Source organism: Schistocerca serialis, chromosome 3, assembly GCF_023864345.2.
Source record: "Schistocerca serialis cubense isolate TAMUIC-IGC-003099 chromosome 3, iqSchSeri2.2, whole genome shotgun sequence".
Lineage (NCBI taxonomy): Eukaryota > Metazoa > Arthropoda > Insecta > Orthoptera > Acrididae > Schistocerca > Schistocerca serialis.
Window position 1 is genome coordinate 144689536 of NC_064640.1, and position 27344 is coordinate 144716879.

The window sequence follows — 27344 nt, forward strand, 5'->3', positions numbered from 1 at the left end:
TGATGTCTCAGGTGATAATGTGACGGGGAAGTTGTTAAGGAGATTAATAAGGGCAGCGTAGAATTAGTCTCGCCAGCTGTTGATGAATTTGTGTGTGTATCAGACGATATTGGTGAATTATTTTTGAAGGAAGGTAGTAGTGATGGTTTATGTGCTGAAGTTATGAAAGTTGAAGCTGCCGGTATTGATATTTCAGAGGAAGACATCTGTGCATATCTTTCTACTAATGGAGGTGAATCCCAAATTCTGAATGGATCTGTGGATCTTGAATGTTTGTTTGAGAATGAGTGCAGATCTGAATTTGATGTGTGATCTGAAATTAATGTGGCGCAGGAGCATGTAGGAGATGAAAAGGTATTATGGCCAGGTTTAAATTAAAACACAGCGGAATTTAATGGTACTGTTGATTCTGAAATTGCACGACGCTGTAGCTACAATTTATGTGATTAACGGCAGAGAATGGTGAAACTATGAACGGTTTTTATATTGGTGAATTGTTGATGGAGGGGAAATGAGGTTTTATGTAGTGAGTTGTATGATGTATCAGCGGCTGTTGAAAATCCTATTTGTAAGGGTGTTTGTAATGATGTAGAAGTAAAAAGTAATGCTTTATTTCATGATAATGATGTTGTAGCTACTAATGTCAATAATTTTAAGTGAGAATACAGTGAGTTTGATTCTAAAATAGAAAGTGATATTTGGACAGAATGGTATCTCAAGGAGAAATGTGATTTTACTGTAACTGATTGGTGATGGTATGGTAGAACGTTACGATCGTTATTGCCTCATTTGTGGACTCTAGAGGAGTTTAAGATAGTGAGAGGTCTAGAAGGGAGAAAAAATGAAGGTGGGGCAAAAGAAGCATTTAATTAATTATTTTGGGACGAGTACAAAATTGACGGGTGGATCAAACAGGATATGTGTACTCTAGAGATGGATGAAAAGGGGAAACTAGGTTAAGAAATAACTGTATCTGCGTTTCGATTATGAGATTATTTGGAGGGGTAATTTGCAGTGTTTTATTTCAGGATTTATTGTAGCTTGTTTGTCGTTTCATTGCATGAGGATTTTTTTGGCACAAGGTCTGTGCAACTATAGAGAGATAGTTTAGACGCACATTTGGGTGCGAGGAGGTCAGAGAACTCAAATATTTGGTGAACAGTATTGTTATAACATCAAGTTGAACACATATATTTCAGAGACGACACAATACATGTAAATCACAGATCAAGTAGACAAAGTAAGACATGTGTACACGGTAACAGTCAAATCAGCACTGAGTCCAAGTCTAGCGGCCGCTGGCTGGCTGGCCGCTTAGGTGGCGCGGCTCCTGCATGGCTGGCAGACAGCGCCGCATGTAGAGGACGTGCATAACTGCGCGACGGCACTTTGAAAGATCAGCGAATCACAACACTTTTCCCTCCTTTGAATTTTTGCACTGGTCTTGATGGAGGTGGCCTGTAGATTGCTAACGTCCATAGGTGTTGTTTGACTGGCCGTAAAGTCTCGAGGAGGAGGCTTCCCATACGGATGGAAGTGTCCCCAATGATAACGGGTCGAGATGACAGGAGACGTAGGAGACGAATCTGCTGGGGCCCCGTGCACCAATCTGCCCGTTGCGGCAAGTGCGGTTGTTATAACAGGAGACATGGGCGATGCATCGGCATCCGTAGGAGAAGGAGGAGAGTAGAGTTGCTCTGACAGATGATGGTCATCCGGTTCCTGCATGGACACGTCTCCTGGTGGCGTCCGTTCTTGTGCTGGCACCGAGATAATGGTGAGAGGGCTACTTTGTGAGTAATGAGAGATGCCAAGATCCCGAGCGTCAGGTAGAGCCGAAGATGGTGTAGCGGCATCCGGAACAGGCATTGCTGGCACACGAGGCTGAAGCTGGTCCGAATGACGCACTGCAACACCCGTGTTCGTCTGGATTTCATACAGGCATTGGCCACGGTGTCGTAAGATGCGGCCAGGACTCCATTTTGGCCGCCTGCCATATCCCCGTACCCATACAAGGTCGCCGGCGGTGAACCAGCCAAGCAAAGGCACCCACGGCCGTGAGGTGGAAGGCCGCAGAAGGTGAAGTAGTGTGCGGGGCTGTCGGACATGTAAGAGCTCAGCCGGGCTGTGGTCGGCCATGGGGCTGAAACGGTAAGAAGCCAGAAATTGGAGAAGCGCATCATCAGCAGCAGAAGAAGTCGGGAGTTTCCTCATCTGAGCCTTAAATGTGCGGACCAGTCATTCTGCCTCACGTTTGACTGTGGATGCAACTGAGGGGCCGTGACATGCATAACTCCGTAACGGGTACAAAAATCCGAATTCGGAAGAGGTAAATTGTGGACCATTATCATTAACAAGAGTAGAGGGAAGGCCTTCCAAAGAGAAAATGCGAGCTAGAGCATTTGTGGTTGCCGCAGTGGTACGCGACGTGCAACGGACAATGAAAGGAAAGTTAGAGTAGGTGTCAATTACGAGTAGCCAATAAGTAACTAAAAGAGGTCCCACGAAGTCAGCATGAATACACTCACAGGGCTTCTCAGGGGAAGGCCATGGTGATGAAGATGAGTTCGGGGCGGCGGCCTGTGATGCACAAGGGCCGCAGGCAGCGGCCATGTGTGCAATTTCAGAGTCGATGCCGGGCCAGTACACATGATGGTGCGCAAGAGATTTTGTGCGAGAGACACCCCAGTGCCCTTGGTGAAGGAGGCGCAAGACCGAAGCACACAAAGACACAGGTACCACAACACGTAGCGAAGCATTTTCAGTGGAAAGGAGGATAACACCATCCCTAGCCGTGAGGCAGTAACACAAAGCGTGGTAGTTCAGCAACGGATCAGAAGTCTTAGCGGACGGACGATCTGGCCAACCCTTCTGAATACAGCTTAAAACCCAGGAGCGGGTAGGGTCAGAACCCGTAGCAGCCGCCAGCCGGTACCCAGTGATGGGGAACCCATCCACAACCTGCTGCTCGGCAACATCCAGGTGGAAACACAAAAGTTCGTCCCTATTAAATGCCAGATCAGGACCCATGGGAAGGTGAGACAGTGCATCAGCATTTGTATGTTGAGCCGTCGGCTGGAAATGAATCTCATAATTGAAACAAGACAAGTAAAGAGCCCAACGCTGGAGGCGGTGTGCAGCCTTGTCGGGAAGTGACATTGATGGATGAAACAAGGAAACAAGTGGTTTGTGGTCCGTAACAAGATCAAATTTGGATCCATAGGGAAAAACACCAAACTTATGAAGAGCATAAATAATGGCCAAGGCTTCTTTTTCAATTTGAGAATATTTTTGTTGGGCATCCGTGAGTGTTTTGGAGGCACATGTAATAGGTTGTTCAGAACTGTCAGGAAAACGGTGCGCAAGGACTGCACCAACACCGTATTGAGAGGCATCCGTGGCAAGAACGAGATGTTGGCCAGGTCGATAAGTAGCCAGGCACGGGGCCTGTTTCAGCATAGTCTTCAATTTCTGGAAAGCCGCATCGCACAATGCGGACCAATGAAAGGGCACATTTTTATGCAACAGGCGATGCAACGGCTGAGCCACCGAAGCCGCAGATGGTAAAAACCTGTGATAGTATGCTATTTTCCCCAAGAAGGCCTGCAGTTCCTTAACAGATGTAGGGCGAGGGAAGGCATCGATCGCAGCGACAGTTTGCTGAAGCGGACGAATAGCATCCCGAGAGAGTTGGAACCCCAAGTATGTGATAGATGCCTGAAAAAATTGTGATTTCTGGAGATTACACTTAAGACCGGCATTCTGTAAGACATGAAAAAGTGAGTGGAGATTCTGAAGATGTTCTTCAGTGGTGGAGTCAGTGACAACAATGTCGTCCATGTAATTGATACACCCAGGGACAGGGAGCGATAATTGTTCCAAGAATCGCTGAAAGAGAGCAGGGGTGCTGGCAACCACGAATGGCAATCATTGGTATTGATAGAGGCCAAAAGGCGGTGTTAAGGACCAGAAACTGCTGGGAAGCAGAGTCGAGAGGAAGTTGATGATAAGCTTCTGACAGGTCAGTTTTAGAAACATACTGGCCTCCAACAAGTTTAGTGAACAATTCTTCAGGTCGGGGCATAGGGTAAGTGTCGATGAGGCATTGAGCATTTACAGTGGCTTTAAAATCGCCACAGAGACGAATATCGCCATTGGGCTAAGCAACGACAATGACAAGAGAGGACCACTCACTGGAAGTGACAGGAAACAAGACCCCTGAAGCAGTGAGACGATCCAGCTCCTGTTTGACCCGATCACGAAGGGCCACAGGAGTGGGCCGAGCCCGAAAAAACCTAGGTCGAGCAGTGGGTTTGAGCGTGATATGAGCTTCAAAGTCGTTTGCATGGCTTAACCTAGGAGAAAAAAGGGATTAAAATGTCGTCGACAAGGAGTCCAAGTGAGCATAAGGATTAGCATCAGAGACGATATTGACAGAGTCATCTATGGAGAACCCAAAAACGCGAAAGGCATCAAAACCAAAAAGATTCTCCGCGTTACTATGGTCAACCACAAATATGGGAACAGTGCGAACGACAGATTTGTAAGATACCTCAGCATCAAATTATCCCAAGTGAGAAATCTTCTGTTTATTGTAAGTCCGTAATTGCCTAGTGACAGGTGACAGGATTGGAGAACCCAACTGAAGATATGTCTGAGAATTGATGATAGTGGCAGCAGAACCAGTATCCACCTGCATGCAAACATCTCGACCAAGTATTTGGACATTGAGGAATTACTTCCATGAAAGGGAAGAGGTACAATTGACAGACAACACAGAATCAGAATCAGCATCATGTTCATGAACATCATGTATGCAGTCGAATTTGCAAACGGATGACACATGACCCTTCTTTTTGCAGTTGTGACACACGGCCCAACGTTGGCAACAATCCTCCCGTGAATGTTTCGTAAAACACCACGGACATGAAGGAAGTTGCTGGGGGTTTTGCTGCAGTTTCTTAGAGGTTTGTTTACGGTTAGGCTGAGGCTGTGCTTGGGAGTGTACTGCGGCCATGTCGGCCGGCGGGGACATGCCGCACGTGTAGTTAACAGCGCACAGAGGTTGTATTTCCCCGACATCACCCCACACCTCTATTTGCGCTCCAGCGGCGCGAGAAATTTCAAAAGACTGTGCCATGGATAGGACTTCATCTAGAGTCAGATTTGCCAACTGAAGGGCACATTGCCGGATAATAGCATCCCGTACCATGGAATCAGCGTAGGATTCTTTATGAACTTCAGTAACAAATTGACACTTTCTACTGAGGCCGTAAAGTTCAGGAGCCCAAGCACGATATGATTGATTCGGTTGTTTTTGACAATGATAAAAGGTAACACAAGAGGCTACCACATGTGTTTGCTTTTGAAAATAGATGGACAGAAGTGAGCACATTTCAGCAAAGGACAAAGATGCAGGATCTTTCAAAGGAGCCAATTGCGACAACAACCGATACATTTGAGGTGAAATCCATGAAAGGAACAGAGACTTACATGTTTGTTCGTCCGCGACATGAAATGCCAAGAAGTGCTGTCGAAGATGTTTTTCGTAATCGGACCAGTCTTCCGCCGTCTCGTCGTAAGGAGGAAAACGAGGTGGAGACAACGACGAGAGACGCCCCGCATTTGATGCCATGACGAAACCACGAATCACATTCGTGAGAAGCGTTTGCTGTTCTATGAGACCTTGCAAAAGTTGCTCTAAAGTAGCCATGGAAACCTGCGGGTCAATGACGAAAAGAAAAAATCCACTACCTCATCGCGAATTGTTATAACGTCAAGTTGAACCCATATCTTTCAAAGATGACACAATACATGTAAGTCACAGAGCAAGTAGACAAAGTAAGACATGTGTACACGGTAACAGTCACATCGGCACTGAGTCCAAGTCTAGCGGCCGCTGGCTGGCTGGTCACTTAGGTGGCGCGGCTGCTGCATGGCTGGCAGACAGCGCCGCATGTAGAGGATGCACGTAACTGTGAGGCGGCACTTTGAAAGATCGGCGAGTCACAATACAGAGAATGTTAGTTAACTGCTTATAGATGTTGACTGTGAAAACATTGATATATCGGAGCTCCACTTTAACAATTTGACAATTCAGAGGCTTCCTTTGCTGGCTGTTTTTCAAGGAGTTCCTTGCAGAGTGAGGGAGTGGACATGTACCTAAAAAACAATATTCCATTTGGCTCCATAGATGTATCATGATGCTGCACTGAACATATATTTGAATGTTGTGCAGGGGCAGTTGAATTTAGTGAAACTAAACTTCTAATTGTTGTTAGTAGATTCCCTAGCTCTGACTTCAGAGCATTTCTGGTCAAGCCAGAGAGTGTTCTTGGTTCACTTTATAGGAGGTACCAGAAATTAGTTATACATGGTGACTTCAATATTAATTTTCTATATGATTGTGCAAGAAAAAGGGTGTTGTTAGATCTCCTAAATTCATTTGAGCTGATGCAGACTGTGCTTTTTCAAAGTAGGGTGCAGAGGAACAGTAGCACAGCCATAGACAATATTTTTACTCATTCTTCATTACTAGATGGGCATTCTGTTAGTAAAAGGGTGACGGCCTCCCAGATTATGATGCACAAATTTTAACAGTAAAAGGCTTTTCTACTCAAGCAAATGTCACATATAATTACAAAGTATGTACGAAAGCTAATCCAATGGTAATAGAGAGTTTTTTAAACCTTGTCAAGGAACAAGATTGACAGGATGTTTATAGAGCCTACGACATAGATGACAAATATAATGCTTTCCTTAACACATTTCTCATGCTTTCTGAGAGTTGCTTTCGATTAGAATGTTCTAAACAGGGTATTAGCAGTAAAAGGCAGCCTGGGTGGCTGACTAATGCGATAAGGATATTATGTAGAACAAAGCGGGAATTATATCAAAATGTTACAAGTAGTTACAATCAGCTACAGTAGCCCATTACAGACAGTACTGTAAGGTGCTAAAAAAAGTTATTAGGAAGGCAAAGAGTATGTGGTATCCAAATATAATAGCTAATACACAAGATAAAATTAAAACCATATGGTCAGTTGTGAAGGAAGTGTTTGGTCAGCAGCACAAAGTCAGCAATATAAAGTCAGTTTGTAGTAAAAATATTTCTGTTACTGATAAATCAGATATATGTACAGTATTTAACCATCATTTTCTGAGAATTGCTGGCGAATTAAATAAAAATTTAGTTTCTACGGGAAATGTTATAACTCTCTTGGCAAATGCATTTTCCCAGATTGGTGTCTGAAAGACTCCTCTGTGATACAGACAAGGAAGAGATTGAATCAATAATTAAATCATTGAAGACTAAAGACTTTCATGGATATGATGTAGTGCCTAGCAGAATATTAAAGTACTGTGCTGCACATGTTAGCCCTGTACTTAGCCATATTTGTAATTTTTCATTTAGGAATAGTCAGTCTTCTGAATGATTAAAGCACTCAGTAGTAAAGCCTTTATAAAAAGAGAGAAATGGATAATGTAGACAATTTTAGACCTATTCCTATGCCATCAGTGTTTGCTAAAGTTATTGAAAAGGCTGTGCATGTAAGGATAATTGATGATTTTATATAACACAATTTGCTATCAAATGTACAGTTTGGCTTTAGAAGTTGTTTAACAACTGAAAATGCTATATTCTCTTTTCTCTGCTACGTAATGGATGGGTTAAAGAAAAGGTTTCGAACACTAGGCATATTTTTTTATTTAACTAAGGTGTTTGATTGTGTTGATCACAAAATACAACAAAGCCTGACATTTTAATTTCACAGAATGAGCATATGATTAGTGAAACTGAACAGTTCAGATTTCTAGGTGTTCATATGGATAGTAAACTGTCATAGAAATCCCACGTTCATTCAAAGACATAATGCTGCCATTTCTACTATTCGAACAGTATCTGAAGTAAGTGATCGTTTGACACGAAAATTAGTCTAATTTGCTTATTTTCATTCGCTTATGTCATATGGTATTATATTTTTGGGTAACTCTTCCCATTCTAAAAGGATATTTTTGGATCAGAAATGGGTACTACTGTCATTTCTCGTTAACAATATCAGCTTATTCCCAAGGATAAGCAGCTTTCACTCAGTTAATACCCGGCAGAAATCAAACCTGCATTTGGATCGGACTTCCGTAACTCTCGTGAAGAAAGGTGTGCAGTATACTGCCGCATCCATTTTCAATAAGCTACCACAATAATTCAAAAATCTTAAAGAAACTGAAGATTTTCCTCATGGGTCAATCCTTCTCTTCTGTCGAGGAGTTCTTTGAAAAATTAAAACGATTCTTATGATGTATTGTTGATTGCTTTTACTTAAACTTGTGGCTTGACTTATTTTGGGTTCATGAACATTTTATTTTTATCTTTTATTACTTTTACATTGTAATTTCATGTACTGACACATTCCATGACCTTGGAGATTTGCTCTTCAATTTGGTCCTATGGAACTTGACATGTAAATAAATAAATAAATAAATAAAGGTGTAACGAGAAAGGAAAATGTGGACTGCAGCAGCTTGCAGCTGGGTGTTCAATGAGATGATTTGGCTATAGACATCATCCCTGATCAGCACCATGACTCCCCTGTGAGATGGAACACCATCCTCAGGGAGAAGATCAAAGCAGACTAGAAGGAAACACAAGACGTCAAAGAGATCACAAGGATGATATTTCATTTCTTGGAAGCGGAAAACAATCAGACGCTGCAATTCCAGAGCAGCCATGATTTCACCTTGTTGGATGTAATGCCACAAATGCTCCATTGGAGAAGAGTCATAATGGGGAATGGGGAGGAGGGAACAAACAAGGCAGTCACCTAGGCAGCTGCCAAGTGCCAGCCTTCGAAGACTCCCTGCTACAGGTTGCAGAGGATCCTGTTCCATGAAATCTACAGAGGTGTCAGCATTCTCCCTGGATCAGCCTGGAGACTCCAGGGTAGAAAAATGCTAGGCAGTGCACCAGTGAAATGGAGGTTGGCCAGATGAGGGTATCACATGGCAGCATTCTTGAAGGGGATCTCCAACTCAGGGAAGGAGAAGACTGTTTGCCTTTGTTCAATTTCTTAGAGCTTTTATGGTTGGCTGACAAAGCCCCAGACATTTGTTGGCTAAAGAGATGTAAGAATTCATCACGGGAGTGTTCCCTTTGTCCTTTCTGGCCTCCCAGTTGTGTAGCAGGTGATTTCGCCACCGCAGAGGGCAAAGATTTCGTGCCTTGATGTGCAGCAATAGGAGAAGGAGATGGGGATGCTACTATGATACAGGGTGATTTCACAGCTGCAATACAGAATTGGAGATCACAACTCTGCACGGCCATGTACTCTGTGGAGCAAGGCGTAGGCAGAATAGTACTATAAGTGCCAGATGATATAATGCAGGGGTTTCAACTAGGTAACAACTTGCAGACGACAGGGTACGGAATTTTTTCCTTCACTCAGATCTCCTGAACAACCTGCTCATCGAGATACAAAGAATACTCACGAAATAAGGCAGCATGGTCGCCATTACAAATGATACATTGTAGAGACGTAGGTGGGCAATCACTCTCATGAGTATCTCTACCACAAGTAATACAATTGGCCGTGTTTTGACAGGACTCGTGAGTGGGGTTATAATGTTGACACTGGCAGCAATGCATCGGGTTTGGAACGTATAGTCGGACCATGATGGCATCATAGCCTGCCTTAATCTTCGATGGAAGCACAACTCGATCAAAGATGGGAAAAAGATAGGGTGTAGGTACCAAGTTTTCATCAACCTTTTTCATTACCCGATAGACCACAGTGATGTCATTATCAGAGAGATAATGTTGGATTTCCCTTTTGGTCAGACCATCAAGTAATTAACAACACATGAAGAATTCAGCATACAATGGGTCTCAACATGAACAGGATATCCATGGAGGAGTGAAGCTGGAAGTAGTTGCTGGGCTTGAAAATCACAATTGGTGTTGTAACTGCGACCGGAACAGCTGCGGGGTTGCCGCGAACAACAACACAAACAGGAGAGGACGGACACAAACAACAAAGGACAACCGAGCGAGACCTTATGAACCACAACAAGCAAGAAACAACGGAGTCACAAGAAGACCTCATGAATCAACCACATCCACTCGTACACAGAACAAAGTAACGTAAATACGCTGTCTGAGGCGAGATGTCAATAGTCGCAAGCAAAGATCAGACTGACTGGCTGAGCGAGAGGCAGGCGCTTAAACACATGATCGGGGATGCCGCTATTGGCCACTGGGACTACATGTTCCACTGTGGTGCCTTCACATTAAACATGGTCCAGGAGGCATGCGCCGTCACGCCTTACTGCGCGATGATGCAGAGACCTCTAGGGGTCTTCGACGTCCATGCCATCTGGCACGGGTTCAAAATCCACAGTGCGTGGTACCAGAATTGGTCTCCAGAAGCAAAGTCCCATTACGTAAGTGAGAGCAGGACTTCACAGGGCCTGTAATTGCATCAACACATTTCTGAATAATAAACAGATTCACTGTAGCAAAAGACTGGCCTTCTCCAATGTGTGACACCATGAGGAACTGAGATGCAGCTGGGAGAATCATTTAATCATTAGTCTCAATCCATTTACGTTTATTAGACAATTGCATCATTGTTTAAAAAAAAAAAAAAAAAACATGTTTGACACTCTCTCCGATGGCACATTCCTTCCGATTGGGACCCCCCTCAGATTGGGGGCTAACCCACCTTAGCTGGTTGTTCACACCTCATGTTACACCTTGAGCTCCAGACAGAGGGACCACATGGCAATTGGGAAGATAAAAGCTCAGGCAATCACCCCTCCCTGGCTCCAGTCTGTGCTGGGGGTAAGGGTGAACCCAATCCTATCTGTCAACCTGGAGAAGAAAGTATACATTACCCAGTCACCTGTTATGTGTCAAATGCATGAGCTAGCCTTCAGGAGTTCACAGGGAGGAAGAAGAAACAAAGACCTCAACTGCTGAAGCAGAAGAAGGAAAAGAGATGGAGCATGAAGAAAGAAGGAAAAAACAGGCAAAGGACTGTTGCGATGCCAGGCAACCAAACCTTCAGAATGCATTCCCGAAAATACACAAAACATGTCTCCCAAAGGAGAGGAAAAAGAATAGCAGGAAGACAGACATGTAACATGGAAAGGCATGAGGTGCTGTAAAGGCTGGGGCTCCAGAGTACCAAAGAATTTGGTGGTTCATCCTGGGTGGGTAAGACATATGTGCCTGGAAATTTGTGTTGTAATTTCTTAACAATGTTGTTGAAGCAAACATTAACAAAGTTTGCTATTTCTTTAGGGTGGGTTATTTGACTATTGCCCCGTAGCCCTTACCAAATGCTTTGAGTTGGGTGTTGTTCGTCATTTTCTTTTCTTATTTTGAAATGAGTGAGAAGACTAATCTTGGTCCACCATGAATTTTGATTATGACCCTCAGAACACCAGAAGGGATTGGCTAATACTGTGACTATGAGTCAGTTCTGACAAACTGCCTATTGGCTTCTGTCTTGGGTTCTTCGGCCGACGTTTATGTAATGATTTGACTGACATTTCGCCAGCACGAGTGGCTGGCATTGTCAAAACTTCACCCTCCACCGCCGGTGGTGAACTCGAGCTGAGCTCACGGCCGCAGACTAAATTTACCTGGCGTGCCAATGTCTGAGGGCTTCTCCTCGGTCATTTCAGGTGCAGTTCTCCTCTTGCTACCTGTGACGGTCATTCACTGCAGTACGGGAAGCCAGGATGAATTTAACTTAAGGCTTTCCTCTTTCTTATTGAAACTGTTCATGTGTTTTTGTATTTCTACAGCTTCTCTGAACAAGCGCGTGTGATAGTGGTTCTCTACAGCCAGAACTCCCACATTGGCAAATTTTATTTCGGACGTTGGCGTGCCAGGTACATATAGTCTGCAGCTGCGAGCTTGGCACCAGTTCACCACCAGCAATGGAGGCTGAAGCTTTGACAATGCCATCCACTCGTGCTGGTGAAACATCAGTAAAATCATTACATGAACGTCAGCCGAAGAACCCGAGACAGAAGCCAATAGGCAGTTTGTCAACAAGTGGCCACGAAAGCCTTAATGAGTCAGTTCTGCTTTCACAGGAACACAGAACATGGGCTCGAGAGTGAGGCAGGGCTTCTTTCCCCACACCGCTGCTCTCCCCTCTGGCAGTCAAAATTCTAATTTTTTGTGCACATGGCAGACTGCTAGTCTGTAGTGCCTACACTCTGCACTACAGTAACCAGAAAACAAAATCTGTCAATGTATTTTCACTGCACTGAAATTCTTCCCCTAACATGCAAATAGAGTTATTTTTGGTTCTACTTCTACACTAAGTACTTTGTCCATTCTAATTGTAGCACTGCTATGAATGCCCACAAAGAGCCAAAATTAATATTCTGCTGATGTTGTAACTAACAAATTGGGCAGTATACAGAAAAATAATGTCTAGAAACACCTCACATTGGAGATGCACTGAGTTCACAGGTAGAAAAATGCTGCTGCTTCTCAACAGAAACAATCATTTGCTGAAAATTAAATACAGCCAAAAGAAGAACATAAATGTTGAAATTTTTGCAGAAGCAAACAGTCCAATCAAAAAACCTCCCCAGCCACCATCTTTTTTCCTCCTCCTTTATAAAATAGCCAGTTTCATTTTTATGTGTAATCATTTAAAAAGAAAATATTATATCCAAATTTTGCCAAAAATAGATACTACATTTCCAGGTCTCTACCAACAACATACCATAAAAAAGTGAATTACCGTGCTTCCAATAATGTTTTCAAGTTTTCAATGGTTTTTTGTCGATTTATTTCTTCAATTTCAGCCTCTTCACAGAACTCCATCAAGTTACGTATATAATCTTCATATCGCTTGCATGTTTCTTTGTATAATTCTGTGAGATGTTTCAGACTTTCCTTTGAAACTGTGCTCATGCTTTCTCCTCCTTTGACTGCACATCTTTCTTTTGCATTCATTATTTTTGTAGCTTTCTTTCCTACTTTACCTGCAACAAAAAAGTTATAAAGAAAACAGGAAATAGTAAGTGCAGGTGTGTCAATAAGGCTCACACAATTAGTTTGGAACTGGGGAATTTAAGTGTGTGAATATAACTTTCAAAAGTTATCATATTTAGACAGTTTCCTTGATATTTTAATAAATGTTTCAGTAATTTTGAGGAATATGTCACATTTACAGATATGTTACAGTTGATAATTTGAGCAAATGAATTTTTATATAAATGAAGGATTATCTTTCTTCTACCTTTTATTATAAACATTAGTGTGATGAGGATAGATTTAGTGAGAAGGGTGAGACCATTAGCAACCAGAACTATAATACAGCAACATGTATCTTTAAATCACCATTCTTTTTCTAACCTAATTTCACATTTAATGTTTGAATTGTAATATAGGATGCAGCACAAACACCAGTATTTGGAGGAATACACCCACATTCCAAAGGGGACAGGAGGCAGGAGAGGAGAGGAGAGGAGAGGAGAGGAGAGGAGAGGAGAGGAGAGGAGAGGAGAGGAGAGGAGAAGAAAAAGAAATATCAAATCAAATAAGAAACATTGATTTTTTTATTTGTGTAAAACGTATGAAGTATTTTTCCAGTCAGAATCAGTACTGCAATAAAGTGCTGGCATTTCACTCACAGTCACTTTCTACACAATTCTTGGCAAGTTCCACAAAGTTTCAGCACTGTATCATTCTCGCGTATGTCACTTACAATGCAGCACATTAGAGGGCTATCTGTAGAGAAGCCTGATTGAGATATGGCTCCAAAAGAAAGGTAGCAGTCTGGATAATTAACCGATTTGGCCTTGTTATGTTAATTTGTATGGCCTTACTATGTTGGCACTGCCAATGGCTGAAATCAAGGGGAAACATTTATATTTCCAGAGGACATGCAGCTCTACTGTATGGTTTGATGATGACGGCATCGAGTACTGGAATTCAATAGTAGAGAAAAGAAGAGAAAGACAAATAGGACTAATACTAGAACATGGACTAGAAGGAACAAAAGTGGAAGCTGCTGTATTGTAGATTGCTGCACAGAACTTGATTTATTAACTACCAACCCTTGATTTAAAAATTACGAAATAAGGTTGTATACGTGAAGAGATCTGGAGACACGAAAAGGTCTCAGATAGATTATATAAAGGTAAGAAGGAGATTTTTAAAAACCAGGTTTTAAATTACAGATGTTAACACTAATCACAATTTATTGGTTATGAACTGCACATTAAAACTGAAGAAATTGCAGAAACACCAATTAAAGGAGATGGAACCTAGATAAGTTCAATGAAACAGAGCTTGTTGATAGTTTCAAAGGGAGCATTAGGCAAGAACTGACTGAATCAGGTGAAAGGAATACAATAAAAGGTTAATAGGTAGCTTCAGTGATGAAATGCTGAAGGCAGTCGAGAATAAATAGGTGAACAGGCAAAGGTCAATTATAAATCCTTGGATAACACACAAGATATTGAATGTAATTAATGAAAGGAGAAAACATAAAAATTCAGAAAATGAAGCTGGCAAAGAAAATACAAACATCTAAAAAATGAGATTGAAAGAAAGTGCAAAATATCAAAGCAGGACTGGCTAGAGGAGAAATGCAAAGCTGTAGATGCCAGCTACAGAGAAATTAAAAGAACTTTGGAAAAAAAAGAAGCACCTGTATTAATAGCAAGAGTTCATATAGGAAGTCAGTATCAAGCAAAGAAGGAAAGGAAAAGTAGCAGGAATATATAGGGCTGTACAAAGGAAACAAACTTTAAGACAATGTTAAGGAAAGACAAGAAACATTAGATGAAGTTTAGAGGGGAAATATTACAATGCCACAAGAATTTGAAAGTGAGCTGAAACAACTAATTCTAAACAAGGCACCTGGAGCAGATGACATTCCATCAGCATTTTTGAGATCCTTGAGAGAGCCAGCCATGACAAAACCATTCCACCTGGTACACAAGAGATATGAGATGTGCAAAATACCCTCAGACTCCAAGACAGGTGTTGACAGATGTGGATATTATGGCACCATCAGTTTAATAAGCAATGGTTACCAAATAACAACATGTATTACTTACAGAAGAGTGCAAAGACGTAGAACCCAATGTCAGTGAAGATGTTTGGGTTCCAAAGAAAGGCTAACATAAGTTTATAGCATTTGTAGATTTAGAGAAACCTTTTGACATTGTTGGCTTGACTACAATTTTTGAAAATCTGACAGTAGGGATAAAATACAGGAATAAATGGGTTATCTGAAACTTGTACAGAAATTTGGAAAGGGAATTGAAGTTAACAGAGAAGAAATAAAAACTTTGACGTTTGCTGATGACCTTTTAATTCTGTCAGAAATGGCAAAGGACATGAAGGATCAGTGGAATAGAATGGAAAGTCTCTTGAAATGTGGTTGCAAAGATGGATAAGAAAAGTAAAACAAAGGTAATGTAACATATTGAAACTAAGTCAGGTGATGTCACAGGCGTCAGTGTAAATTGTATGGGATAATAAGGTTTGGAGACCAAATTGTGATTTAAATGGCTGTGAGCAGCACTAAATGTTTTTTAATTACATGTTTATTTATTTGCAATTTTGGTGAAGCTGAAACAACTAATTCTAAACAAGGCACCTGGAGCAGATGACATTCCATCAGCATTTTTGAGATCCTTGAGAGAGCCAGCCATGACAAAACCATTCCACCTGGTACACAAGAGATATGAGATGTGCAAAATACCCTCAGACTCCAAGGCAGGTGTTGACAGATGTGGATATTATGGCACCATCAGTTTAATAAGCAATGGTTACCAAATAACAACATGTATTACTTACAGAAGAGTGGATGCCTTTCTTTTCATTGTCTTCTGACCAAGCATGAACCACAATCTTTATGGCCTGCAGTTCTCTGAGCATACTCCATTCATTCATTCATTCATTCATTCATTCATTCATTCATCCATTCTCCATAGACAAACACAAGGATTTGTTTTGGATTGTGTACATATTTTACACTTCCTCTCATAACTTTGTGCAAATAATTACAGACAATAAAGATAAAAAAGTTATATTGCTTGATTACTGGTATATATAAATACTATTTGTACAAATGAAAGTATTGTCCCCCTCTGAAAGGAATTCCTCAATACAGTAAAAACATTTATTGATAAGAAACTCCTTCCAGACAATTTCAAATCACTTTCCACTTGAGCTTCATAAATTTTTGTAAGTTGGTTATAAAATTTGATCTCCATGCAATACGGGCTGTCGTCTGCACTTTCTGTGTTACGTCTTTCCACATTATAATCATAGTCTCTCCAAGTATTGTAAATGTGCACATCACTATTTAGACTATTATAGTGCTTGTATTTTAAAATTAGTTGAACTTTTTTATAAACATATATTGATGGCAGTGTTAGTTGATTCTTACTTTTGAATATTCCTTTGCAAGACTCATTATAACTAAGCTTACAAATGATCTTCACTGCCTTTTTTTGAAGGATGGATATGCTATTTACATGCTTGGCATCAGCACACTCCCCTACTTCAAGCCCACATGTGAGGCATGTACACACTAAAACATAGTATATAATGCTCATTCGCTCATATATGGGAACTTGTGGCATTGCCCTCATTGTATAAATTGATTTTCTTAATTTTTGGCATAATAAGTCAATGTGATGCTCCCAGGAGAGAAGACAGTCTAGCATTACACCAAGGAAAGTAGTTTTATCATCCAATTTTATTTTTGTATCATCATCAGACATAACACTCCATTGCACTCCATCTGGTTTGAGGTGTATTTGGAACTTCATTAGACTTGTTTTACTGATGTTTTAAGATTAAGTGATTGTTTTGAAAGTAATTTTTCAATTCGAGTTAGACACCAGAGCAATGAGCAATTTTGGACCAGATCATTCGCATTGGTTCCCCAGTTAACAACTCCTGTCCACATAGTTAAAAGTACCTTGCTGTTGTGTTCTGTGGGTGTATCATTGATATATAATGTGAATGACAAATGCCCCAGAACTGACCCTTGGGGCAAACCACACTTTAGTATGGCTGGACAGGAGCTGTACCTTAATAATGTTGACCACTTTGTGTGTGACCTGTGTGACATCTGTCTTGAAGGTGTGACTGTAAAATATTTTTAACTGTTCCGCTGACACAATATGTTTTCAGTTTATCAAGTAGCAGTTTGTGAAATACTATTGTAGATGCACATGATAGATCTAGGAACAAACATGCCACCCTTTTTTATTCATGTAACTTCATAAATATTGTATTTACTAAATCAATATGGCAGATGTTATTGAGTAGCCTTTCCTAAAACCATACTGAGTTTCTCGTAATGCTATCTGTGACGAGAAAGTTTTCTAACCTTATTGCAGTAAGCTTTTCTAATACTTTGCTTATGACCAGAATTAAGCTGATGGGTCAACAGTTTTCGATGTAGTAAGTACTACCTTTTTTTGTCCAATGGCTTTACTGCTGTATATTTTAATTCAGATGGAAACACTCCTTTATTCAAACTTTCATTGAAGAATTGAAGAAGAACAGGGATGAGTGAATATTTGGTTGGTTGGTTTAAAAGGGGGAGGGGAAGGGACCAAACTGCAAGGTCATCAGTCCCGTGTTCCCGGTAAAATAATTACACAAAGGAAAGGAGAAAAGAAAGGAGACGTACAGCACAACAACAGGAGAAAGGAAGAACCAGAAGAACGACAGAAGGGCAAACAACACCACCATGGACAAAACAGGAAAAGAACACCACAGAAGCAAGAAACAGGTAGACGGGGTAAAAACAAGAGAGCAGATGACCGTGGCTGGCCGACAATGAGAATAAAAAGGAAAAGCCAGCCACTCTGCGACACATTAAAACATCCGCCCTAAAAGCATTAGAGTGGAGAACACAAAGGGACAAAGAACATGTGCCAAAACTTATATAGAATGATAAAATCCACTGTCACATATAAAACGTAAAACTAAATTAGCCAATGAAGCGTTGTCAGCTAAAATTAATGGCAACGAGTCCGGTACCTGCAGAGTCCGTCACAGGGCAGCCAAAGAAGGGCAGCTCACCAAGATATGGGCCACTGTCAGCCAGACACCGCACCGACACTGAGGTGGGTCATCACGGCGCAGAAGGTAGCTGTGTGTCACCCAAGCATGGCCAATGCAAAGCCAGCAGAGAACCACAGAGTCCCTGCGAAAGGTCTGCATGGAGGACTGCCACACATTCATAGTCTCCTTAATGGCACGCAGTTTGTTGTGCATACTGAAAATATGCCATTCCATCTCCCAAATCCGAAAAACCTGGCGTAAAAACAAACACAGGTCAGTTATTGGAATGCTGACCTCCATACCCAGTTTCCATGTAGCCTGGTTGGCCAGCGTGTCAGCAAGTTCATTGCCTGGGATTCCGATGTGTCCTGGGGTCCACACAAACACCAATGCACAACTGGACTGTTCCAGGGCATAGATGGGCTCCTGGATGGTCGCTACGAAAGGATGACAAGGGTAGCACTCGTTGACAGCTTGTAGACTGCTCAAGGAGTCAGAACACAGAAGAAATGACTCCCCAGAGCATGAACGGATGCACTCAAGAGCACAAGGTATAGCCACCAGCTTGGCAGTAAAAACACTGCAGCAATGGGACAAAGAATGCTGTTCAATATGTACTCCATAAACATACACGAAGCCGACGTGACCATCAGCCATCGAGCCATTGGTGTAAACCATTTCGTGGCCTCGGTACATGTCAAGAATCGAGAGGAAGTGACAGCAGAGAGCCGTGGGGTGAGCTGAGGCCTTTGGGCCATGTGAAAGGTCCAGGTGAAGCCGTGGCCTAAGTGTGCACCATGGAGGTGTACGCGAATGAACCTTGAGTATAGGTGAAAAGGCAAGGACTCCAGTTCGGATAGAAGGGATCTGACATGCACGGCAATTGTAAGCCCTGACCTGGGCCGCTGATGCAAGAGATGAACTGCTGTGGGTGGGAAAAGGGGCACTCCAGCCTCCGCCAGGATGCTGGTCACCAGACTCGTCCTAAAAGCTCCCATCGCTAGTCAAATCCCACAGTGGTGCACTGGGTCGAGTAAACTCAACACTGAGGGTGCTGCTGAACCACAAACCAGACTCCCGTAGTCAAGGCAGAATTGAACAAGGGCTCTGTAGAGCTGCAGCAGTGTAGAGCAATCTGCACCCCAGTTGGTGTTGCTCAGGCAGCGGAGAGTATTGAGGTACTGCCAGCACTTCCACTTAAGTTGACGAAGGTGAGGAAGCCAAGTCAATCGGGTGTCAAAAATTAGTCCTAAGAACTGATATGTCTCCACTACAGTGGGTGGATCGTCATTAAGGTAAAGTTCTGGTTCTGGATGAACGGTACGACGCCAACAAGTGCATAACACACGACTTTGAGGCCGAAAACTGGAAACCGTGGGCTAGCGCCAATGACTGTGTCTTGTGGATGGCTCCTTGTCAGTGCCGCTCAGCAACACCAGTACTGTTGGAGCAGTACGAAATGCAGAAGTCGTCTGCATACAGAGAAGGTGAGACAGACGGCCCTACAGCTGCTGCCACTAAAAATAGAGAGACACTCAATACAGAGCCCTGTGGGACCCCATTCTCCTGGATACGGGGGGAACTATGGGAGGCACCAACTTGAACATGGAAAGTACGAAGCAATAGGAAATTTTGGATAAAAATTGGAAGCGGGCCTTAGAGACACCACTCGTATAATGTGGCAAGGATATGATGTCATACGCTTTTCGTAAAACAAAAGAGACGGCAACCAGGTGTTGGAGTATGGAAAAGGCTGTTCAGATGGCAGACTCTAGGGACACAAGATTATCGGTGGTAGAGCGACCCTGTTGGAAGCCGCCCTGACATGGAGTCAGTAGGCCACGTGACTCCAGGACCCAACACAACCGCCAAAACACCATACGTTCCAGCAGCTTACAAAGAACGTTGGTGAGGCTTATGGGCCAATAGCTATCCATCAAAAGCAGGTTCTTACCGGGTTTGATCACCGGAATGATGGTGCTCTCCCGCCATTGCAATGGAAAGGTGCCATAGCAGCAGATCCGCTTGAAGATGATGAGGAGATGTTGCTTGTAGTCAGATGAGAGATGTTTAATCATATGACTGTGAATCCGATCTGGCCCAGGAGCTGTGTCAGGGCAATGTGCAAGGCCACTGAGGAGCTCCCACTCTGTAAATGGGTCGTTATAGGATTCACTGTGGCGTGTAGTGAACGAGTGGATTTTCCCTTCCAGCCGCCGTTTGAGAGTGTGACAGGCAGGGGGTAATTCTCCGATGCAGAGGCTCAAGCATAGTGCTCAGCAAAGTGCTCAGCAATTGCATTTGCATCAGTAGATAACACGCCATTTATGTTAATACCGAGAACACCTGTTGGTATCTGGTACCCGAAAACATGTTTGATCTTTTCCCAGACTTGGGAAGGTGACATATGACATCCAATGGTCGAGACGTATATCTCCCAACACTCCTGCTTCTGTCGTCTGATAAGATGGTGAACATGGGCATAGAGCTGTTTAAAGGCTATGAGGTGGTCTAGGGGAGGGTGCCATTTATACCAGTGTAGAGCTTACTGAAGCTCCTTAATTGCTTCAGCGACTTCTGGCGACCACCAAGGGACTGCCTTTCACCGGGGCACCCTAAATAGTGAGGAATCGTGTTTTCTGCCACAGAAACAATTGTTGTAGTCATCTGCTCAACCATCACATCAAAGTTACCATGTGGGGGACATTCGACAGCAGAGGTGAAAGTTTCCCAGTCTGCCTTGTTTAAATCCCATCTGGGCAGGCATCCATGGGCCTGAAGCCACGGCAGTGACAGGAAGATGGGGAAGTGGTCACTACCATACGGGCCATCGTGTGCTCTCTAGTGGATAGATGGGAGAAGTCCTGGGCTGCAGAGGGATAAATCAATGACCGAGTAACTACCATGAGCCATACTGAAACGTGTGGCGGCCCCACTATTTAAGAGGCAGAGGTCAAACTGAGACAGTAAAGTTTTGACATCTCTGCTTCAGCCAGTAAGCATGGTGCTACCCCAAAAGGGGGAATGGGCATTAAAATCTCCCAAAAGTAGGAAAGGTTTAGGGAGTTGATCAATCAGTGCAGTTAATACATTCAGGGATACCGCACCATCTGGAGGAAGATATACATCGCAGACAGTTTTTTCCTGTGTTGCCCTTATCCAGGTCCTCAGCGGACGCCAGAACCTCTACCTCATCTGCGGACACAGAGCTTGTAGGTAGCGGTGGTGTGAGTACCTTCGCAATTCCTTTAGTCTTGGGGACCTTCTTTTTCAATTTCTCTCACTGCTTCTTGGGATTCCCTGGCTGGGAGGACTTCACTGATTCAGTCTCTGTGACTGAGGATGAACATGAAGCCCTACAACCAGCTGCTTTTGGGTTCTGTAATCTTTCCCACTAGCAGAAACCTAGGAAGGGAGTGACCCAAAGGACCCCTTCGTAGTGAGAGTAGCCGAGGAAGACTTACACTTCTCCAGCTCAAGTGAGGACTGATATCTCTGATAATTGGGAGGTGTTGCTCCCGAAGTAGGTGGTGTGGGAGCAACAGGAAGGGACGTGTTCCCCACCATCAAGGGGGCAGGTGTAGTCTTCTGGTTCTGAGAGGCGACGGGAATGTTAAGAACTGATGGGGTGACAACTGTTCTTGTAGCGGCAGTGTAAGATGAGGTCATAGCCACAGGACGTAGGCACTCAAATTTCCTCTTAGCCTCAGTGTAGGTCAGTCGGGCCGGGGTCTTATATTCCATGATTTTCCTCTCTTTCTGTAAAATCCTGCAGTTTGGCAAGCAAGGTGAATCACGTTCTCTGCAGATGACACAGATGGGAGGCAGGGCACATGGAGTATTAGGATGTGATGGACGTCCACAATCTCAACATGTGATGCTGGAAGTACAGCGGGAAGACATATGGCCAAACTTCCAGCACTTAAAGCACCGCACTGGGGGAGGGATATATGGCTTGACGTCACAGCGGTAGACCATCGCCTTGACCTTCTCGGGCAATTTGTCACCCTCGAAGGCCAAGATGAAGGCACTGGTGGGAACCTGATTATCCCTCGGACCCTGATGTACACGCAGGACGAAATGAACACTTCGCCACTCTAAACTGGCGCACAGCTTGTCATCAGACTGCAAAAGAAGGTCCTTGTGGAATATAATACCCTGCACCATATTTAAGCTCTTATGGGGCGTGATGGTAACAGAAACATCCCCCAACTTGCCACAAGCGAGTAATGCCCGTGACTGGGCAGAGGATGCTGTTTTTATCAAGACTGACCCAGAGTGCATTTTGAATAAGCCCTCCACCTCCCCAAAGTTGTCCTCCAAATGCTCTACAAAAAACTGAGGCTTCATGGACATGAAAGATTCCCCATTAACTCTCATACATACGAGGCACCGGGGCGAATATGCTTCACTGCCATCCTTACCCGGGCATTCCTCCCATGGTGTGGCCAGGGAGGGGAATGATTTGGGGTCATATTTCTTATCACAGAAGTTGACTTTGCCTGCTTAGAGACTGCTGTTGGCGGACCACCATCAAGAGATGACATACTACGCTTCATGGCATGTCATCCGCCCTGATGCCACCCACTCCAACCAGGGTCCCTCCCACAGGTGCCACCCAGTCTCAGCAAGGGCCACCTGGCAGGATGGCCATTGCCGGGAGTCCCGATGCCCCAGGGAGGTGGACATATACTTCATGGCATACATGGGGAGTTAACGGTGCAGGCATCAGCAGAGTGATCCCTGTGTTGTCAGGGGGCTACAACCAACAGGGTACATGGCAGCCCCACCACAACAGACTGGCTACCGTGCTGGATATAAGGTGCTAAGAAGTCCGTGGTCATCGTCAGTGCAGAAAGCGACCCTGCATAGTGCATGGTGTAAAATGCACCCAGGAAGGTGTCCTCTGCCAAGAGATGGAGAACGAGTGGGACTACAATGCGATGACAAGAAAATGGGCTAAAGATCTCAATGCATGATGGATATTATGCACCATGTAAGGTGCCCTTCCCCAGTTGGCTCGCTCTTCGGGAAAATTTAGAAAGATGGAGGTCAAACCCAACAGGGGACCATCACATAAAGGCTGAAACGTATGAGACTCCTTTAGTCACCTCTTACGACAGGCAGGAATATCTCGGGCCTATTCTAGCCTCTGTACAAGGAAGATGGGGGGGGGGGGGGGGATGTTTGCATTTTTTTAAGATACTGGAGGAAATTTCATCCCAACCAGTAGAGGATTTGTTTTGCATTTCATTTACTGTTCTCTCTATTTCAGTTGTATTTGTATCACATTGTTTCTGAATGTTTCTCCATCGCAACAACTGCAAATGCAGGTGTTTGTGCCAAAAGTACTTAACATGGTATGCGTATCTACAGAGGTCTTAAGAGTGGGTAGCTTTGTTGGGTACATTAAATTTATGTGTGTATATGAATTCTGCAGTCATTTATGTAGAATGGAGATCAGCTGGGGGGGGGGAGGTGGGGGGGGGGGAGACGATGGTTAATTCAGGCATAATTTCACTTACCAGAACAAGCCTTAGAGAACTCAAGTGTGGCCAGTAACCCACCCATTGCCAATTAACAATTGATTTGCCTCAACATTATTCACTGCATTGATGTTGATTCATTCATTCATTCATTGCATTCATGTTGATTAAAACCTAAATTTTTATGACCATGTAATAAAACACGCACAGAAACTCAATTAAGTCTGTTTTTCTTTTAGAATTATCGCCAACATTTAACATTTCTACCTCGGAAGGTGCAAGTATAGCACCGTTGAGATTCAAATATTACCACCATGTAATATATGTCACTATATGCATACTTCCTCAAGTCTAATGTTCTTAGTTCTGTGTTATTCTCCACACAGTGAGTTAAAAATAAAGTTGTTCAGTAATTATTTGTTGTACTTGTACTTTCAAACCACATCCCAACAGGTTATGGGGACAAGTTACATCATCAGCAAGAGTTACAGTTTTTGATTAGATGAAAACAAATTCATAAGCTGAAAAGTGCATAAATAAATAAATCTATTAACATGAAAAATATGGCACACACGACTGCTGTACATGGATTTCGACTGGATATGCAGTCGTGCGACTTAGAGAATACAAGTCAAGGCATTAGTCATCAAAAACAACATATGGTGACAAATATTTGGAAACACCATTATCTGCACTGACTGGCAAAGGTGAAATGCTTGCTGCTGCAGATGCTACATATAAAGCATGGCTAGTGGCAGACAGAAAAGCAAAAGCAGACTTGATTTTATCCATCAATCATGCTGAGCTGAAGCCACCAAGGAATCGCACTACATCACTTCAGGTACTGCTTCAACTAGATGCGATCTGTGCATTCACAACTATGAAAATTTTAGATGTGCTATTGAATCCCATGACAATCTATCAGATGTCAAGACACTGAAAGTAAAACTCTTGGAAGAACACAATGCAAGCATTCAGAAAGGCAGCAAAACTGCAAGTGCTGCGATGTTCGTTAAATCAGGTAAATGTTTCGAGGACAAGTCAAAAATTGCTATGACAGTGACAAATTGGAACAAAATTAAAAAAAACTAAAAAAGGGAAAAATCAGTGTACAAATGCACCAAGAAGGGATGCAAAGAAGATGAGTGTTTTTTCAAGAAGAAACTAAGTGTGCAAGCTGCGGACAATGTCAATGAGGCTCACTACTGTTTCTTTATAAATGAGCCTGCTCAGAAGTTTTGCAACACCAAAACTTTTTTGGTGCAATCCACATCGCATATGTACACCAATCCAAAAGTGTTCACACATGTGACAAAAATGAAAGAGAATTTAATGCTTACAGGCCGCAGCACTATACAAGTAACAGCTAAAGGTGATGTACACGTGGCAACAACATTTTGTCTCATTTCAGTGGGTTAGGTCATGGACAACAATGACACAGTAATATTGGAGAACACTTGCACAGTTATACAAGATACTAACAGTGAAGTCAAAGTGATTGCAAATAGAGTTGCTAACTTGTTTTACTTACAAGAAAATCGTTCAAAGATGTGCATCACTGCTGAGGTGAAAGTTACCAGAGGTAATACACAAATCTGGCATGCTCTATTAGGCAACCTGAAGTCACCCAGTTGTCCAGTAATTACATGCTGTGCCTGTATTTTCAAACAACATCGCAACACACATAAGACATCCGTAATTCAAGTGTCAGTTTCAGTGTAGAAAGAGAACCACTGCTCAGAATGCTGTCAAATTTGACCAGCATACTAGTTCCGCAGGGGAAAATGTCACAGAAAACAAACACAAAAACACACAAACACACACACACACACACACACACACACACACACACACACACACACTAACAAAAATTTTACCAACAGACCACAATTAAGTATCAGAATATGCTCACCAACAGATGTGCAATACATGGCCGTTCCTCAGTTTGCACCTGAGATGCCCGATGCCCATTATGACTGTCTACATGAATTACAGGAATGTGTGCTGTCTGCACTTTTGGACATGTCTGAATGAACAGACACAACAATAAATCTGCAGCTACAGTACATATTATGTAAATTGAAGGTGGAGGGCGAGAGAGGAAAGGAAAGGGAAGGAACTATTGCTGTCACCTGCATCAAGACTTGATGCAGAATTGGCAACAACAAGTGAAAATGTGTGCTAGCTTGAGATTTGAGCCCGGTACACCTCTGAGCCAACACATATTTCCACCAATCATCATCTAGCCGCAGTCCCCATACATGTACTTCATGCTCCCTACTTTGAGATTCCCATATGACATTGAACTTAATTATGCATCTGAACTTAAGGTGGTGGATTCATTGCCCATCGAGGTGAATCAGTTATATAACTGGGTGCCTCGATGGGCAATAAATCCACCACATTCAGTATGGATGTACAATTATGTTCGATCTACTGCAGGAATCTCAAAGTGGCACACATGGAATACATGTATGGGGACTGCGGATAAGTGGTGCTTGGTGGTCCTATAAGTCAGTAAAGAGGCGTACTGAGAGAGTCCACACAGTTGCGATAAACACTGTTCCATATGGCACAGTGGTTAATGCAACTGTCTAGTAAGCAAGAGATTCTCAGTTCAAATCCTGGTCCAGCATGCATTTTCACGAATCACCACTGATTCTGTGCATGAAGTCCTGATGGAGCTGACATCAAGTTTCTTCGCTTTCCTTTCCTTTCTTCCCTTCCACCTTCAATTTACATAATATGACTCCATGAAGGATCGCACACTGCTAGTAAACCTCTTTTACAAGAATGGTGACGGTGTGCCAGTAGCCCTGCAGAAGTTCCGGACACTCAAGGGTATGGAAAAAGGCCTTGGTCTGATGACCGCTAAGGGTTTGGAGAATATGATTTAAAAATTCGAAAAGACCAGTTCTTTTGAAGTGCAATATGGCAGACAGAGGAAAGAAGTTGAACCGACATCTATCAAAAATGTGGACACAGCACTGCAGGAAGGACTGAGTGATGGTGTGCGAACATGCATGCAGTGCACAGGGAGCTGCCTGAACATTGGACATGCATGTGAGCATGGTGCATAAAATCCTACAAAACATCCTGCGTGGCTATCCGTACAAAATCACCTGTGTTCAGGAATTGTTTCCTGCTGACCTGCCAGTAAGACAAAAGTTCACTCTGGAATCTCTTGCTCGTATGAATCTGGACAATGAATGGCCATGGACCATTGTTTGGACAGACAAAGCACATTTCCACCTCCAAGGACATGTCAATCTGCAGGTTTGCGGAATATCGGCAATGGAAACCTGCACGCACATCAACTAGTACCACTTCATTCAGCAAAGGTGACTGGTGCGAGTTGATGGTTTTGTTTATTGCAGGGCCATATATTTTCAAGGAGATGTATCCTGTAGGTTTTGTTACCTGTTCTGTCACTGGTAAATGCTATGACAGTCTTCCGAGCACCGACATCATTTCAATCCTTCAACAGTGTGGATGTGTGGGTAGGATCATTTTTATGAAAGATGGTGTTCCTTAGTACATTGCACAGCAAGTGAAGTGGCTGCTGCAGAGGTATTTCGGAAATGTTAGAATTATCAGTTGTCATTTTCCTGCAGCCTGGCTGTCCGCATCACCTGATCTTGTGAGACTGCTGATTGCGGGGTTATCTGAAAGATGTTGTGTTCAGTGCTCCAATTATGAATGTAGCTGAATTGAAGGCTTGCAATGCACAACTAATTCTGAACACGATCCCCAAGACACTTCAATCTGTTGTGGAATTTGATATTTCTCGA

At 43.1% G+C, this 27344-nt stretch overlaps 1 protein-coding gene across 4 annotated transcripts in view; it reads right to left on the bottom strand.

The window, feature by feature from the left end:
* LOC126469854 (coiled-coil domain-containing protein 77-like) overlaps window positions 1-27344 on the bottom strand; it is a 202235-nt gene that overhangs the window by 31594 nt on the left and 143297 nt on the right. For 2 of the 4 annotated variants that reach the window (XM_050097161.1, XM_050097159.1), the window contains 2 exons: window positions 12765-13008; window positions 1223-2143 (listed from right to left, as the gene is read on the bottom strand). In XM_050097161.1, coding sequence (XP_049953118.1) covers window positions 1315-2143; window positions 12765-13008 — 1073 coding nt within the window. In that variant the 3' untranslated portion in view covers window positions 1223-1314. Of the gene's footprint in view, window positions 1-1222; window positions 2144-12764; window positions 13009-27344 lie in introns of those variants that run through there. The other 2 variants (XM_050097158.1, XM_050097160.1) reach the window with 2 other exon arrangements.